This window comes from Ahaetulla prasina, chromosome 6 (genome assembly GCF_028640845.1).
Source record: "Ahaetulla prasina isolate Xishuangbanna chromosome 6, ASM2864084v1, whole genome shotgun sequence".
Lineage (NCBI taxonomy): Eukaryota > Metazoa > Chordata > Lepidosauria > Squamata > Colubridae > Ahaetulla > Ahaetulla prasina.
In genome coordinates this window covers 67,288,965-67,304,158 of record NC_080544.1, presented here as the reverse complement: position 1 = coordinate 67,304,158, position 15,194 = coordinate 67,288,965, and the positions used below count along the sequence as shown (strand labels likewise).

The window sequence follows — 15,194 nt, the reverse complement described above, 5'->3', positions numbered from 1 at the left end:
CACCCTCGCTATTCAACTCAGCCAGATGGACAACTGCGACCCTCTCTCTTCGCTCTTCCTCCCCCTTTCCCCCTTTTAATGAAAACCCTTTCGGTAATAAAAGGAGAGAGACCTGATGAATAGAAGCGCCAAACACCGCTAATTGTTTGGGACAAGATGCTAATCTGTCCAGCTCCAGTTTTCTTCCGACTCTGTCAGAGATTCTCCCTCCCTTTCTCCTCTTTGGGATTTTGGGGAAACCTCAACTAAAACCGGGAGAGGATGGGGGCAAGTGGAAAGCTGTTGTCAAGCAGGATTCTGACTTGAGACAAGAGGAAAAGAAGAGTTTGCGAAAGGCCAAGAAAAGTCACTAAACTGAGGTTCCCCAAGGTCTCAACTAGCTTTCCCAGTATGGGAGTTTCTGAATGAGTTGGGCTATATTTCCCATTATCCACGGTTGCAATGGCTGTCAGGCAACCACGTTCCTACAGGCATATATTGGATTAGGGAAAGTTAGTCCACATTGAGTAGAAACCGTGACTGAGAGAAATTAAGGCTGCAGACCCAAGCAGAATAACTAAAGCACAAAAAATCCTGCTGCTTCCCTGATAAATACTTCCAATTAAACAAAATTACCTATGATCTTCCTTGGAAGCCCATAAACATGCATCTAATCCTGAGAGATGTGATATCAAAAAGATATTTTGCACATCTGCAGGAGTGTTCCCATCCAGCAGAGCTGTAGCTAAAGTGACTCTTACCCCTGCCACCAAATTCACCTCTAACTTCTCCTTCTTTGCAGCAATCTCTACCTTCCAAGAAACCTTTAACTCAGCCCACATTGGCAGCCGTCTCAGTTTGTGAACAAATACAAAAGTATTGGTGGCAGCACCTGGCTGGCAGGTAAGGACTAGAAAACTAAGCAGAAACAATTGAGCTAGTTCTTGGAAAGGGGACCACAAGGAATTTCAGGGCTCCATGCCAGAGTGTAAAGTTAGAAAATCAAACCCCCCAAAAGGCCAAGGTAAACTATTGCCACAAGATACCATGAAAACTATTGTACATGGATGGATTCATGAAGTCACCAGGAATCAAGTTTGACTCAGGAATATTGTATCCTTTATCTTTAAAAAACATGCATTATTTATTTTACTTTCTGATGTGGTGGAAATATTTCAAGAACATAATCTTTCAGTGGGCAGGGGGAAAGAGAGACAGAGAATATGAATGAATCTTGCACCACAATAAGTGATTTTCTACTCCCTTTCCCTACTTCTGCTAAGTCATCAGTTTTGTACAGATACCTAAGCGTAAGTCTCACTGAATTTAATGGGACTTACCTCTGATTAAAGATAACTCTCAAGCTTTTAAAGCAGATTCGGCCTCTTGTAAATCAGTTTTACTGGGACCTTGGCACAAAAACGTGCTGTAGTTTTGCACATACTTTAGAATAAAATCTGCACACAATAGGATAGATTGGGGGGGGATGTGCATATACTTAAGACATTTGGGGTTCTCAAGACACAAATCTATGCACAATTACTCAGAAATAAGTCCCACTTTCTCCTAGGGAATGTGTTTTAGTGCAATCCCTGAATGATGGATCACAAAATGTGGAGATGCAGGACTCATCACACATTTCTTGGATCATGCGATACTGAAAATATATATTCAAAGGACTTATACCAAGGAATGAAATAGAGACTTGCACTTTAAGTGAGTCATACCTTCTGGCTCATCCTCTATTCCCCCTTCTGGAATACAGGAAAAGATGGTGAAGAAGAACGAACAACCTTAGAAATAATTGGCCACAAAAGTGTATGTACGTATTCATACAAGTATATGTGCACAGCACACGTGCCACAGGAAACAGATTTTTAACAAGGTGAGCAGAATTCACCCAGAGGTTCTTCATCACTGACATTGATTACGGCACCAGTTAGCTCAATTCAGAATAACTGTGCAGGAGAACTTGCCAGTGGATTATGCCCAGATTTCAAAGCTCTCCAATCCTATTTTAGGTTTTTGATGCTTCCTTACTTCTGTGTGGAGCTACTGTTATGCTTGAGTCCTAAAGCCCAATACCTTGGCAAGTCAAAGGAAACCTTTTAAGTTTTCAACTTCCTTGCAGTCCACAAAGCTTTTATGTGAAAGGTCATAAGAACTGGAATGGGATTCAGACAACATAGTTGACCGGGTTGCACGACAGATTGTCTTTATTCAAAATGTCTTTTTTTTTTTTTTTGTTCAACAAATGAACAGAACTGACGAGGTAAAATCCTGTTGGATACATTTTCTCCCCAATACACTTTAAATCATATTTAGTTTATCACCATGTTACTCTTTTTTAAAATTATTTTTATTCTCTTTTTATTAAAAAAAACTACAGTCTGACGTCATAGCTGACATTCTGTCTAAAGTAAACTTAGGCCTACTTGCACTTATTCACACAAATCGAAGGACTATCTGTTTAAAATTAAACAAATACTATCATATCATGTTTGAAATATAAAACTTTTAACCCCCCTTTAATAACTCTAAAGAGCTGTTGTGTTATTTTAATCTTTCTGACATGAAAAGCAATGTTATCTATTAGTGCTGAATGATAAAATATAGATATATAGAATATATATATAACACAGCTAAGTCTTGGTTTTAATGTGCAAAGGAAAAAATGTAGGGTATCATTAGGTTAGAGCAATTCTGGGGTTTTAAAAATTAAAGTCCGAATAACATTCAATCATACAAACTCATTAACATTAATAAATTAAAAAAAATCAAAAGAATCGCTGTTGACCTTTAGCCAAAAGGGCAGTTAAAAGTTTGACACATATACAAGTTGTACAAGTTTTGGGCCAATCTGAGCCCCAAGTGCAGAAAGCAAGGAAAGAAAGTTTTCTGTAAAGACTGTGAGTTTTTTTGGATTTTGGATTCTAAGGTTTTGGTGTCCCCCCACCACCACCCCACCCGAAGAGTCTCAGAGTCTTTGCCCAGGTGGAAGTGATTCCCCAGGGCATCTTTCCACGCTCAAGTGGCTTTCGGTTAGGCGGATTGTTTGTTTCTGGAGTTCGGTATGGTACATGCACAACGATCGGCTTCCGATTTCTTCCTTTGGCCAGTCTCGCTGGCTCCATACAGATTCCAGTCGCCTGCAATGTGTGGGACTGCCAGTGGGAGTTTGGTTTGTGTGTTACATGGCTGTAGCGTGCGCTGAAGAATAGGGGTCTATTCCAGTCTTGGTCATGCCCGGGAATAATATGTAGGCAACAGGAGGCTGCAAACTGGACGTAGACCAAGCCGTACAGTTACAAGGCACCACGTAGCCTGGGTTGGTTGGCGACGGGTGAGTGTGGGTGTGTTGGCTCGGGCAACTCAAGGTACCAAAAGCGCCATTCTGGTATCCCAAGGTTGAGGCGTAGGGCAGAGTGCTGGTAGCTAAGGTGTGGGGCACCTCGGTCATCTTCTGGATGGCGCTGGAGCTGAACTGGCTGGGGTCAAGTAAAGAGTAAGGTGCGGAGGTGGGGGGCAGGAAGGCCCTCGCCTTCTCCGGGGAGCCGAGCAGAGAGTCTGTGGCTGCCACGGGGAGCCCTGCCGCCTTGAGGGGGTCGGTATCCCCGAGGTAAGGCAAAGGGAAGACATACCTGTCCTTCTTGAGCAAGTTCTTAGGCTTGCGGCGAGGCCGGTACTTGTAGTCGGGGTGCTCCTTCATGTGCTGGGCGCGCAGCCTCTTGGCTTCGTCTATGTAAGGGCGTTTCTCGGCCTCGGACAACAGCTTCCACTCGGCCCCGAGGCGTTTACTAATCTCCGAATTGTGCATTTTAGGGTTCTCCTGGGCCATCTTCCGACGCTGTCCCCGGGACCAAACCATGAAGGCGTTCATGGGGCGCTTGATGTGATCCGAAGGCTTGGACATGGTGCTGCGCGGACCGTCTGGCGCCTCCAGGAGCAGCCGTCGCCCGCCGGTACGCCGTAAGCTCGCCGGCTCCGCTTCCCCACCTGCCTTCCAGCCAAGGCCGCCGCCGTCGTCTCCCTCTCAGCTGATCATACCAGTTCTCCCAGCAATCCAGTCCCCACCGAGGTGCCCCGAGGGACGGCGAGCCTAAGACGGAGACGGGCAGCAACGGAGTGGCCGGGCCTCGCCCGGAGTGGCGCGCTGTCCCGAGGCTCTCGCTGGGGATCCCCTCGAAGTTACAAGAGCTCAGATGCCGCGACGGCGGGGCGCGAAAAGGCGGCACCGAGAAGGCAGGCGGAGGACGCGAAGTGGAAGCCGAAAGGCGACGCTTCGAAGGCGAGGCTGCTTCGGACGGCGCGCAAGCTGACAGAGCTGCAAGCGGGGCGTTCACTCTTCCCCCACCCGGTGGCCCAATCAGCGGCCGGCAAGCGGGAGCTCGAGGGAAAGGGATACCTTCGGAAAGGCGAGGAGCGAAAAAGAGGCGGGGGAGGGAGGGAATCGGGGGGCGAAGGGAGAAGAAATCACTAAAGACTCGGGATTAAAGGAGCCGCTTTTGTTCGACGGCGCACTAATAGCGGCAGCCAATAAAACGCCTCACGCCCCTTCGTTTGGGGGCGGAGTAGGAGGGGAAAAACGCCGGGGCTGCGAGTGGGGGCGGAGGGAGACGAAAGGGCCGGATTCTAATCCTCTCCTTTCTTGCGGGGGGAGGGGGGGAAGCAAGCGAGTCACTTTATCAATGGGGGCAGCGCGCGAGTCAAGGGCAAAGGCGCACCGCTTTTCCTTCCCGTTTTCTTTCTCCCCGGATCCATCCGGGCTGAAAGAGGCGGGGGTGGGGGGAGAAGCGGAGAGGCTGAGTGCCTGTCAACTGGACGACAACAGGAAGCACGCGGGGCGTCGAAAGTGAGAGCGGACCAAGAGGAGCGAGCAGCGCCCCTAGTTCTCCTGCCATCCCTTCTTTCTCTCCCTCTGTCTCTCCCGAAGCCACCTAGAGTTCGGGCCGGACGGAACCTGGCGAACGTTAGACACCGGGCTGGGCTGGGCTGGGTTGGGAAGCAAACGCGGGGACTCTTCTTTCGGAGAGCTCTGACAAACGGCAAGAGAAGAGAGAACGGGGGCTAATATTTCCCCTCCGCTTCCTCCTCCTCCCGCTTCTTCCGAAGAATTTGCTACAACGGAGGGTCAAGAAGGGAACCCATAAGAAATCCAGTCCCCGCTCAAAGGAAGGCTGGGAAAATGATGAAGATACTTCCGCGGCGGGTTTCTCTAAGTTGTCCCCATTTCAAGAGCTAACCCTTTCCCCCCACCTCCTTCCTAGGGTTTTATTGTTATTTTCAAGCTATTAAAGATCGGCTTCTAAGAAAACGAAATACCCATAGGAGCCCTTTCTCCCTTCCACGCCTGTTTTCTTTGAATAATTGCTGCCTAACGCAAAATGCCCTTTGGGCTTGGGGGAAAATATTTATTAAATGGAAACCATTTCCCTGGAATCCCCGAAGAGGCCGGGTTCTTTTAAGGGCGTATTGGCTTTGTGCACCTGCTTAGTTTTAAACTGGTCCAACGGCAGCCTTTTCTCCTATTTTTGCCCTTAAAGGGATTCTGTCCAATAATTCATCAGAACACAGACTCCAGTTGGCTCTCTCGGGTTTTTTTTTTTATAGACGGCTTTGTAGCCTTCCCCCTTCCCTCCCCCCCAAAAAAAGGAGGTTAAAAAAGAGGTGACTTGCTGTCCTCTTTCGCAAGGCGACGCTGCATTTCCCAATTAAAAGAGAAGAGGGATTGGGTAGGTATTTGATGAATTGAGCCATCTCCGCATTCTTTATTTCGATTAAGTTTCGGCGCTATAACATACACAATTCAGTCTCAGTATACTCAGTGTCCATACACGCTCCTACGTACAGTTATAGGAAAACCTTATGATCAGGGTAGCAGGTAAGAGAAGAGATGGCTATTCTGCTTTGCTTTTCTTTCGATCATCAGCGGATAAAGAACCGAATCTGCGGTCCACCACCCACCCACCCACCCCCGGTTTCCCTAACCTCTCCTGCCACCGACTTTCACCAGTCTCGGACTCCTGGATTTGGAAGGACTCGGGCACTCTCGAAGGGAAACTGGGCCTTTTCTTCTGAGTCGGCATCCAGACCGGCACCCCCAGGCACCGCCTGCCAAAACAGCTGCTTCTCCAACTCCTTTGGGGAACCCCACACTGTCCGCCAGGGCCGCCGGCTTTCTCTCATCTTCTTTGAAGTTCTGGTCTTAAGACAACCCAAATTCCCGTTTAGGGGCCCGGTAAATATGAGCTGCGGGTCATTCTCAGCGCTTGGCAGCCGAGAAGGTAAATAGACTGATTGGAAAGAGTCGCAAACCACTAGTCATTTTTCAGCCAGATGCATTTTCCTTCTCTGCCCGGGGCGCTCGGTGCTTGCTCCCCAAGGTATATTTAGAGGTTACATACGTACGCCAGACAAATGCCTGGTTCATGCATATGAAAAGAAGCCATGCTTTGCAAGGTGTACCGGTATGTATGGAAGCGGTGTGTGCACCTCCAACAGAATCGCTTCTATTCTTTTTCATTTCGGCTGTTATTTCCTCCATTCTACCCACCCAAGTGGGTGGAGTGGAGGGTTGTATTCCGGCCTCAAACAATAACACCCCCAATTTTGATTTGATTCCAAGGATAGCTGTCGATTGTGTACCTGGATGTCCCTGGAACGGAGTTCTCTTGATAGGGCAACTTAACAATGTTTTTAAAAAAAAATGACTTTCTTTTCGCTTATATGCCTGTTTTGAGTGGGTGTTAGTAACTACGCTTTTTTTAAAAATGCAAGTGGGAACCTGGCTTGAAATTCTTGCCTCCAAACCGGAAAAGCTTCGTCTTGTCTCCCTGTAGCGATACACGCCCATACATACATTTTCCAAACACACCATAAAGCTCCCGCCCCGCGCCTAAAGAGAAGCACAAAAGGTCTGTATAAGACGCGTTTCTTCTTCTCCTGTGCGCGCCCTACTTCAGAGGCGCCAATAGCTGCAAGCGCGCAAAGCATCTGTACTTATGAACACTGTGATGGCAAAACCTCGTCTAGCAGCCCCATTCAGACTGTAATGTCCAAAAAGGAAGCGATCTCTGATCGTTAGAAAAATGCTGTCAAAAGTGTCCGATTTTAAATTGATCTAACTCAACTCAAATGCGCGTGGACACACATTCATCTGGCGCGCACGTGCTCCCTTGGCCGATTTAAACTCCTGGTTTGGGAGTTTATCGGTAGAGATCTCCGAAATTCATTTTTAGATTTTTCACTACACTACATTGTAAAACCCCGAATAAAGGCGGAATACACGAAGTTATAGTAGCCTAAAATGGGTCTCTCTCCCTCTCTCTCTCTCTCTCTCTCTCTCTCGTGTGTGTGAAACACTAACCAGATCGGAAAAAGAACCACAGTTGCACTGCTTTCCGGAAGGGTTTTGGACTGGGGTTCCAGTTCGCAGCAGCTCTGGAAGGGCGGGGAGGGGGAAATGAGAGCGCACGGAGAAGCGCTCACCTCTTTCAAACATCACAGAGTGAGAAGCACTCAACAAGAGATGCACACACCTCTTGTTTGTCTTGCCTTTAACCACCGGAGAAACATTTTAAGTGAGGTGTCCGCGAGAAAAAAAACCATTTGAGAGATTCTGAGTTGTTGTCCCAATAGGAGGGGGGGGGAAGAGTTGCTCAAAAAGCTTTAGTTGGCCGGTTGGTTTGTCTTTCTTTCCAAAAACTTCTCTGCGTCCATTCCACCAAGGAACAAAAGTACTGCTAGCGATCCGAAACCGAGCGATTTTCTCCTTTACAATTTAAGAATCCCGATAGGTGGAGTCATTCAACAGCAACCCTACTCTTGCTCACAGCCGCCTTCTGGTTTCAGGCGTCCAGCTGACACTGGCGAACTCCCAGTATCAAACAAAATATTGCTGTCTCGGCAAATCTCTCACTCATCGGTAGAAAAGGTAATAAATTCTGAGTTGCATTATGGAAGAAAACCAAGGCAGCCTTTTGCAAACAGAAAGGAAAAGGGCCTTACCCCGATTCGTGACAAGAGTAAAGGGTTGAATTACTGGCCAGAGGGGCTCTGCTGAGATAATCAGACTTCTTAGCAGGGCCCCGCTCCCTCCCCTTCTCCCGATCTCCCAAGGGGTATTGCTCCTTCCTCTTCCAAATCTTCAAGTCCCTTCGGGGTCTCTCCAGCCGCTGAGGCTCAGAGGCACACGCTGAGCCCGTTTTTTTCGGAGATCAAAGAGGATCGGGACTTTTAAGAGATCGGGTTGGGCACTGTGGAAATCGGATATAATTTTGGGAATGGGAGGGTCGATCAAGTTTGGACACCCTCATAATTGGGGAAGCGTATAGCTCCTTCTTTCCCAGACCTCAGTCTCTCCATTTACCAAAATACCTTCTCATAAAAATGCTAAGCATCGCTATCGGCAGGAAGGAACATTCCAGTTGGGACCGCAAATACAGCTGGTGCCATTTTGCCCCCCGGACAAGAAAAGCCCGGCCTCTGTTTAAGTGCCATCTCGATAGCGGGACGTCAGAGAGACCAATCGTTTGGGAAAGAAACCCGCGCTTTGTTAAATTATTTCGTCGGCTGCGGAAGAGAAGCTCTCAGATAGCCCCATCACTGTTTTTGGACTATCGACGGAGCGAGGCGATAACTCCTGGGCAGACGGAGGAATTAAACGTCCAAGTCATAAGAGTACATGCTCGCCACGTACATACCTCCCCCCCCTTCTCTCTTTCTCTTTCACAGACGCTCTTTAGAGGTGACATATAATACTTCTGGCTTTGGGGCACCTAGACCTGCTGCCAGACGTGAGAGTTTCCGGGGTAGTGGTGTTGTTGTTAAAATCTTTCAAATTATGGTCCCATGTTATTGCAAGATTCCTTAAAATGCGCTCCTGAATAATTTTCAATGAGGAAATCCCCAGATAAGTGCCAGAAATTGAGGAGAACCCAAACACACCAGGGATCTGAAGAAGTAAGGCTAAATAAATGCTATACCTGATGAGTCTCTGTCGGAGGCCTCATTTGAAAACAGTCAACAAGTTGGTTAAAACTCACCAGCCAAATGGTCAAATGTCAATCAGAATTCTTAAAATTGGATTCCAAGCTCACCACTACTGCCACCCTGACAAAGATTAGGACAGGAATAACCCAAAAGAGTTGGCAGCAAAATGAAGTACCATGAAAAGGAACAGCCAATTTCCTTTCTGTCCTCCGGTATCTCCGTATGCTGGGACAGATTGGTTTTTCTCCCAGACTGATTTAATTACTTGAAGTTGCTTTTCAGGACAGGGACATGAGTGCCTGAAAGTTGCTGGTACTGAGAGATGAACAACTTTGTTGTAATGCTGGGATGGAATGAGATTCAGTAGAAACCTAAACGTGCTTTAGGACATGAGTGCCTGAAAGTTGCTGGTACTGAGAGATGAACAACTTTGTTGTAATGCTGGGATGGAATGAGATTCAGTAGAAACCTAAACGTGCTTTATTATTGCGTTAAAGGCCACAGACAAGGATGTCCATGCATTTTTAAGCAAGCTTGATTGTTTCAGTATCACCCTCCTTTCAAAATGCTGCATCAGTAGCTTTGTAAATCTGAGAACTATTGAAGAAGAATTTTAAAGAAATGCTGTGTGCAAATAGTATTAGCCCTCCCTCCTTCCCTCCCTCACTCCCTCCCTCCATTCCATCCATCCATCCATCCATCCAAACTAAATGGCTAAAAAGAATGATCCAGAAAATGTAAACTGTTGGTTTTATTGGAAAAAGAAAAAGTAGCACTCATAAACTACTGGAAAAACCATTTGAAAGATTACAGTTTTAGTTCTTATTAGCATAAATAAAAAAATAGTGGCGCTTCTAAAGAAGACATGTCCAACCTACAGCCCCGAGTGCTGCATGCAGCTCTACTAGAAAGCTAGTAGGTCAGTAGAGGGGGCCTGCATAAGTGCACTAACGTGCTTATTGTCCTTGTTATTGTAGTTTTATTCTTTTATTCATGCTCTCGTTTTTGTCTGATAAATTCTAATAAATAAATAAAATAATAGTAACGCAGCCTCACAAGATGATAAAATTTTAACATTATTATTATTATTAATAATAATAATAATAATATTTTAATTTTTATACCGCCCTTCTCCCGAAGGACTCAGGGCGGTGAACAGCCAAGTAAAAACAATACAATTTATTACAATAAAAACTATTTAAAAAACTTATTCGATAAGGCCTAAATTTAAATATAAAATACATAATATAAAATATAAAATAAACCCCTTTTAAAACAAATTAAAAACCCCTATCAAGCCAGTCCTGCTCAGAAGAATAGGTACGTCTTCAGCTCGTGGCGAAAAGTCCGGAGGTCAGGAAGTTGTTGAAGTCCTGGGGGAAGCTCGTTCCAGAGGGTAGGTGCCCCCACAGAGAAGGCTCTCCCCCTGGGGGTCGCCAGCCGACACTGTTTGGCTGACGGCACCCTGAGGAGACCCTCTCTATGGGAGCGTACCGGTCGGTGGGAGGCATGTGGTAGCAGAAGGCGGTCCCGAAGATATCCCGGTCCTATGCCATGGAGCGCTTTAAAGGTGATAACCAACACCTTGAAGTGCACCCGGAAGACCACAGGTAGCCAGTGCAGCCTGCGCAGGATTGGTGTTATATGGGAGCCACGAGTGGCTCCCTCTATCACCCGCGCAGCTGCATTCTGGACCAACTGAAGCCTCCGGGTGCTCCTCAAGGGGAGCCCCATGTAGAGAGCATTGCAGTAGTCCAGGCGAGAAGTGATGAGGGCGTGAGTGACCGTGCATAAGGCATCCCGGTCTAGAAAGGGGCGCAACTGGCGGACCAGGCGGACCTGGTAAAAGGCTCTCCTGGAGACGGTCGCCAAATGATCTTCAAAGGACAACCGTTCATCCAGGAGAACACCCAGATTGCGCACCCTCTCCATTGGGGCCAATAATTTGCCTCCAACAGTCAGCCGCGGTTGCAGCTGGCTGTACCGGGATGCCGGCATCCACAGCCACTCAGTCTTGGAGGGGTTGAGCTTGAGCCTGTTTCTCCCCATCCAGACCCGCACAGCCTCCAAACACCGAGACAACACTTCGACAGCTTCATTGGGGTGGTCAGGGGTGGAAATGTACAGCTGGGTGTCATCCGCGTACAGTTGATAACTCACCCCAAAACCACTGATGACCTGATCTGATTTATATACATTAATTAGATACATTTATATATGGCCTTGACAAATACTCTTCACTCAATGTAGCCCAGGCAAGCCAAAAGGTTGGGTACCCATGTTCTAAGGTAAAATGCCAGGTACGTTTATGTACAGTATGTGTCTCTGCCCCTTCCCCCTCATTTCCCAAATAAACTTATAAGCAAATTCATAAACAGTCTGACATTCAGTTCTTTCACTAACTGGATCTGTTTTTAACTTGTATGCCACTTGGAGTCATCATGAGTAAGGCAGCCGATAAATCTGACTGACTGACCGACCGACCGACCGACCGACTGACTGACTGACTGACTGACTGATAAATAAATAAATAAATAAATAAATAAATAAATAAATAAATAAATAAATAAATAAATAAATAAATAAGCCAGTCAGTCAGCCAGTCAGCCAGCCAGCCAGCCAGCCAGCCAACCAGCCAACCAGCCAGCTTTTGTAACCTTTTTTTTTTTCTAGGCAGTCTATTTTTATAACTTTTTATTCACTCCCTCATTCAGGATCAGTACATGTAAATGAACACTTGTCTTTGGAACACCACAGATAAACTTTCAAAATTAAATCTTCTGAAGCTAACTTGGTCTTCTGTTTGATCTACTTTCTTGACATTCGCAGATGGAGTATTCACAGACATTTATTCAAGAAACAGATACAAATAACATTAGACTTTAAGAATATACTGGAGTTAGTACCAATAATTAACTCAATATAATTTTTCTTACAAAGCAGGCCTAGAATTGTATTATATGATCTCCAATAATCCATAACTCCAAAGCAAGGTATTTCAATATAGGCATAAGCTTTGAACTACGGCAGCCTTTCTGAAAAAATCTAAGTAGGAGCTTGTGCAATATGCATCCATCCTTTCTCTATTTGACCTCTCTGTGGCTTTCAGTACCATAAACCATGGTATCCTTTTGAATCAGCCTAGAGAACTGGACTTGGCGGGATGATTTTGAGCTTGTTTGCCTGACATTTTAATAGTATGTCAATATGGTGGATTTTTAACCAATAATTTAAAAGCCAAGACTATAATTTTCCAGAGACTTGGTCCTATTAAACTGAGTTAAGTTTAATTCCAGGAATATATACAGGATTCTACTAGAAAAAAAGCATTTAATTTATTTAGAAGTAACTTATGTCCTGTTGATATTATATTTATTAGTAGTTTTTTGCTGTCACTAATCATGAAATCTTGACATCACAAATAAATTTTACATGATAGTTTGCGGCCATAAAAAATATAGTTAGCACCATTTCCTATGAAAAATTCAAATAACTTCACTGAAGGTGTAATTCTGCTTCAAACACATTATATTTTTCCAGTAGTTTTCTAGTTACAATGTTTTGATTCTTGGGAAACTACCAGTATTATGCTCTCAAATAGCAGGCTTGCAGGGATGCATAGGAATCTATGCCAATTATTTTTCCTTCTTCTCAATCCTGAGCTTTAAATATGCTTAAAAAGATATATGTGATGATTTATCATGTTTTAAAATAAGAGATATTTAGAGAAACTTATGCAAGAAGTAGATAGCACTTCAAATTTAGCAAGCTTATTGAGATGATCAGCAACCTAGTTAACTAAGATCTTAAATATGTCCATAGTAAGTTAGCCTTGTATCAATTACCCAAAACAAAGAGATAATTTAAACTTTAGAGTTAGGACAGAATCCTGACAGATAACCTTTGTGAAACAAAATGAAATTAAATTATTTAATCACTGATCAGTCTTGTTCTCCTTTAGAAACAAATTAGGGGAAAAAATAAATTTAGAAACAAACAACCTACTCTCTAATAAACAATTTGGTTTCAGAAAAAATTTATCACGTAACTTACAACTTCTCCACTGAAAAAACATATGGACTATTAATCTTGATCAAAGCAAAGCAATAGATGCAATCTACATAAACTTCTGCAAAGCTTTTGACTAAGTAGTACATGATAAACTTCTCCTAAAACTAAAATCCTACGGCATTTCAGGACATCTTCACAATTGGATAACTGCTTTCCTGTCAAACAGACAACAAGTGGTCAAAATTGGCAATGCTCTATCAAATTCTGTTCCTGTCAAGAGTGGCATTCCTCAAGGCAGCGTTCTTGGACCAACGCTCTTCATACTATACATAAATGATCTTTGTGACCATATCTCAAGTTATTGTGTTCTCTTTGCTGACGATGTCAAACTATTTAACACCACCAACAATACTATTACCCTTCAAAAAGACCTTGACTTTGTATCTGATTGGTCTAAAACTTAGCAACTCCAAATCTCAAACAGCAAATGCTCAGTCTTACATATTGGAAAAAAGAACCAAAATACTAAGTACAAGCTTGAGGGACATTACCTTACAGATGACCCCACCCTGTTAAAGACCTTGGAGTTTTCATATCAAATGAACTAAGTGCCAAAGCCCACTGCAACTACATAGCAAAAAAGGCTCTAAGAGTTGTAAACCTAATTTTGTGTAGCTTCTTTTCCAAAAACTCTACACTACTAACCAGAGCATACAAAACATTTGCTAGACCTATTCTTCAATACAGCTCACCTGTCTGGAACCCATACCACATTTCTGACATCAACACAATTGAACGTGTCCAGAAATATTTTACAAGAAGACTTCTCGCTCCTCTGAAAACAGCAAAATACCTTATCCCACCAGACTTGAAATCCTGGGTTTAGAAAACTTAGAACTCCGCCAACTCCGACAAGACCTGTGCTTAACTCATAGAATCATCTATTGCAATGTCCTTCCTGTTGAAGACTACTTCAGCTTCAATCGCAATAATACAAGAGCAAACAATAGATTTAAACTTAATGTTAACCGCTTCAATCTTGATTGCAGAAAATATGACTTCTGCAACAGAGTTATTAACACTTGGAACACACTACCTGACTCTGTGGTCTCTTCTCAAAATCCCAAAAGCTTTAACCAAAAACTGTCTACTATTGACCTCACCCCATTCCTAACAGGACTATAAGAGGCGTGCATTAGAGCACAAAAGTGCCTACCATTCCTGTCCTATTGTTTCCTTTCATTATATCATATTAATATAGTTATTGCATTTTGCTCATATATATGCTTATATGATATGTAGATATTTATGTTGATGCTTGTGTATATTGTTGTGACAAAATAAACAAAAATTGTTGTTAGTTGCAAAGTCACGTCCGACCCATCACAACTCCATGGACAACGTTCCTCCAGGCCTTCCTGTCCTCTACCATCCTCTGGAGCCCATTTAAGCTCATTTAGAAGAATATTTCGATTATATAAAGGAAACTGCAATAGATCAAGATATTATATCCACAAGAGAAACTATTAACATTTAACCATAAGTAAAGAATGTACAAATAAAAGTCTAGTTAGAGAATAATTAAAATCACAAGTACTTACAAGCAGGAAATATTTGTATGGTCTAACTGAATATGAGCCATCTAACTGATTTGGGGTTCAGTTCTCATGGTGACCAGCCAATACCAGCAGGAAGTATAAACATGAGTCCAGCAGCATCTTTCCTTTTATGTTTCCTAGAAAATGGCACTGAGAGTCCTACTCCTCCTGTTACTGAAGGTAATGTGTAGCAGTCATGATTAATATTCACAATAACCTTATCCTTCATGTTTACGTCTAGAGGGACACAATTCAGCAGAAATAGCAGTTATTCAAAGAAAAAGTTAAAGCCTGTTTCATAAGCTTTCAAACGAAATGCCTTTTCTAAATCATGTGTTGTTGCTCTTGTTGTTTTCAACCAATTTAAGCCATTTAAGAAGGAAACTGAGTAACTACTCTAAGAAGAAAGGTTGGAAACTATGGTATAGACAAGAAAATGGTCTCCAGATTGTATCCATATTTTTGAAGACTTCCATTTAAGATGAGTCTCTAGAGACGTCATAATAAATAGTGGTTGGGCAAAGGCAGTCTTTTCCATGTAGCTGCAAACATATCCAAAATCATTACAATTTCAAAACATATCCTGTAATACTTAGACTAATTGTACCTGCGATA

The 15,194-nt window shown here is 43.9% G+C and overlaps 1 protein-coding gene across 1 annotated transcript; it reads right to left on the bottom strand.

Moving 5' to 3' along the window:
- Positions 1-3,169: 3,169 nt before the first annotated feature.
- SOX14 (SRY-box transcription factor 14) lies at positions 3,170-3,892 on the bottom strand. Its single transcript, XM_058188893.1, has one exon. It carries the CDS (start codon positions 3,890-3,892, stop codon positions 3,170-3,172), a length of 723 nt encoding a protein of 240 aa, XP_058044876.1.
- Between the last annotated feature and the right edge of the window lie 11,302 nt (positions 3,893-15,194).

Bases quoted from the DNA above. Each gene is read 5' to 3' on its own strand.
- SOX14 (XM_058188893.1), bottom strand. From the start codon at position 3,892: ATGTCCAAGCCTTCGGATCACATCAAGCGCCCCATGAACGCCTTCATG.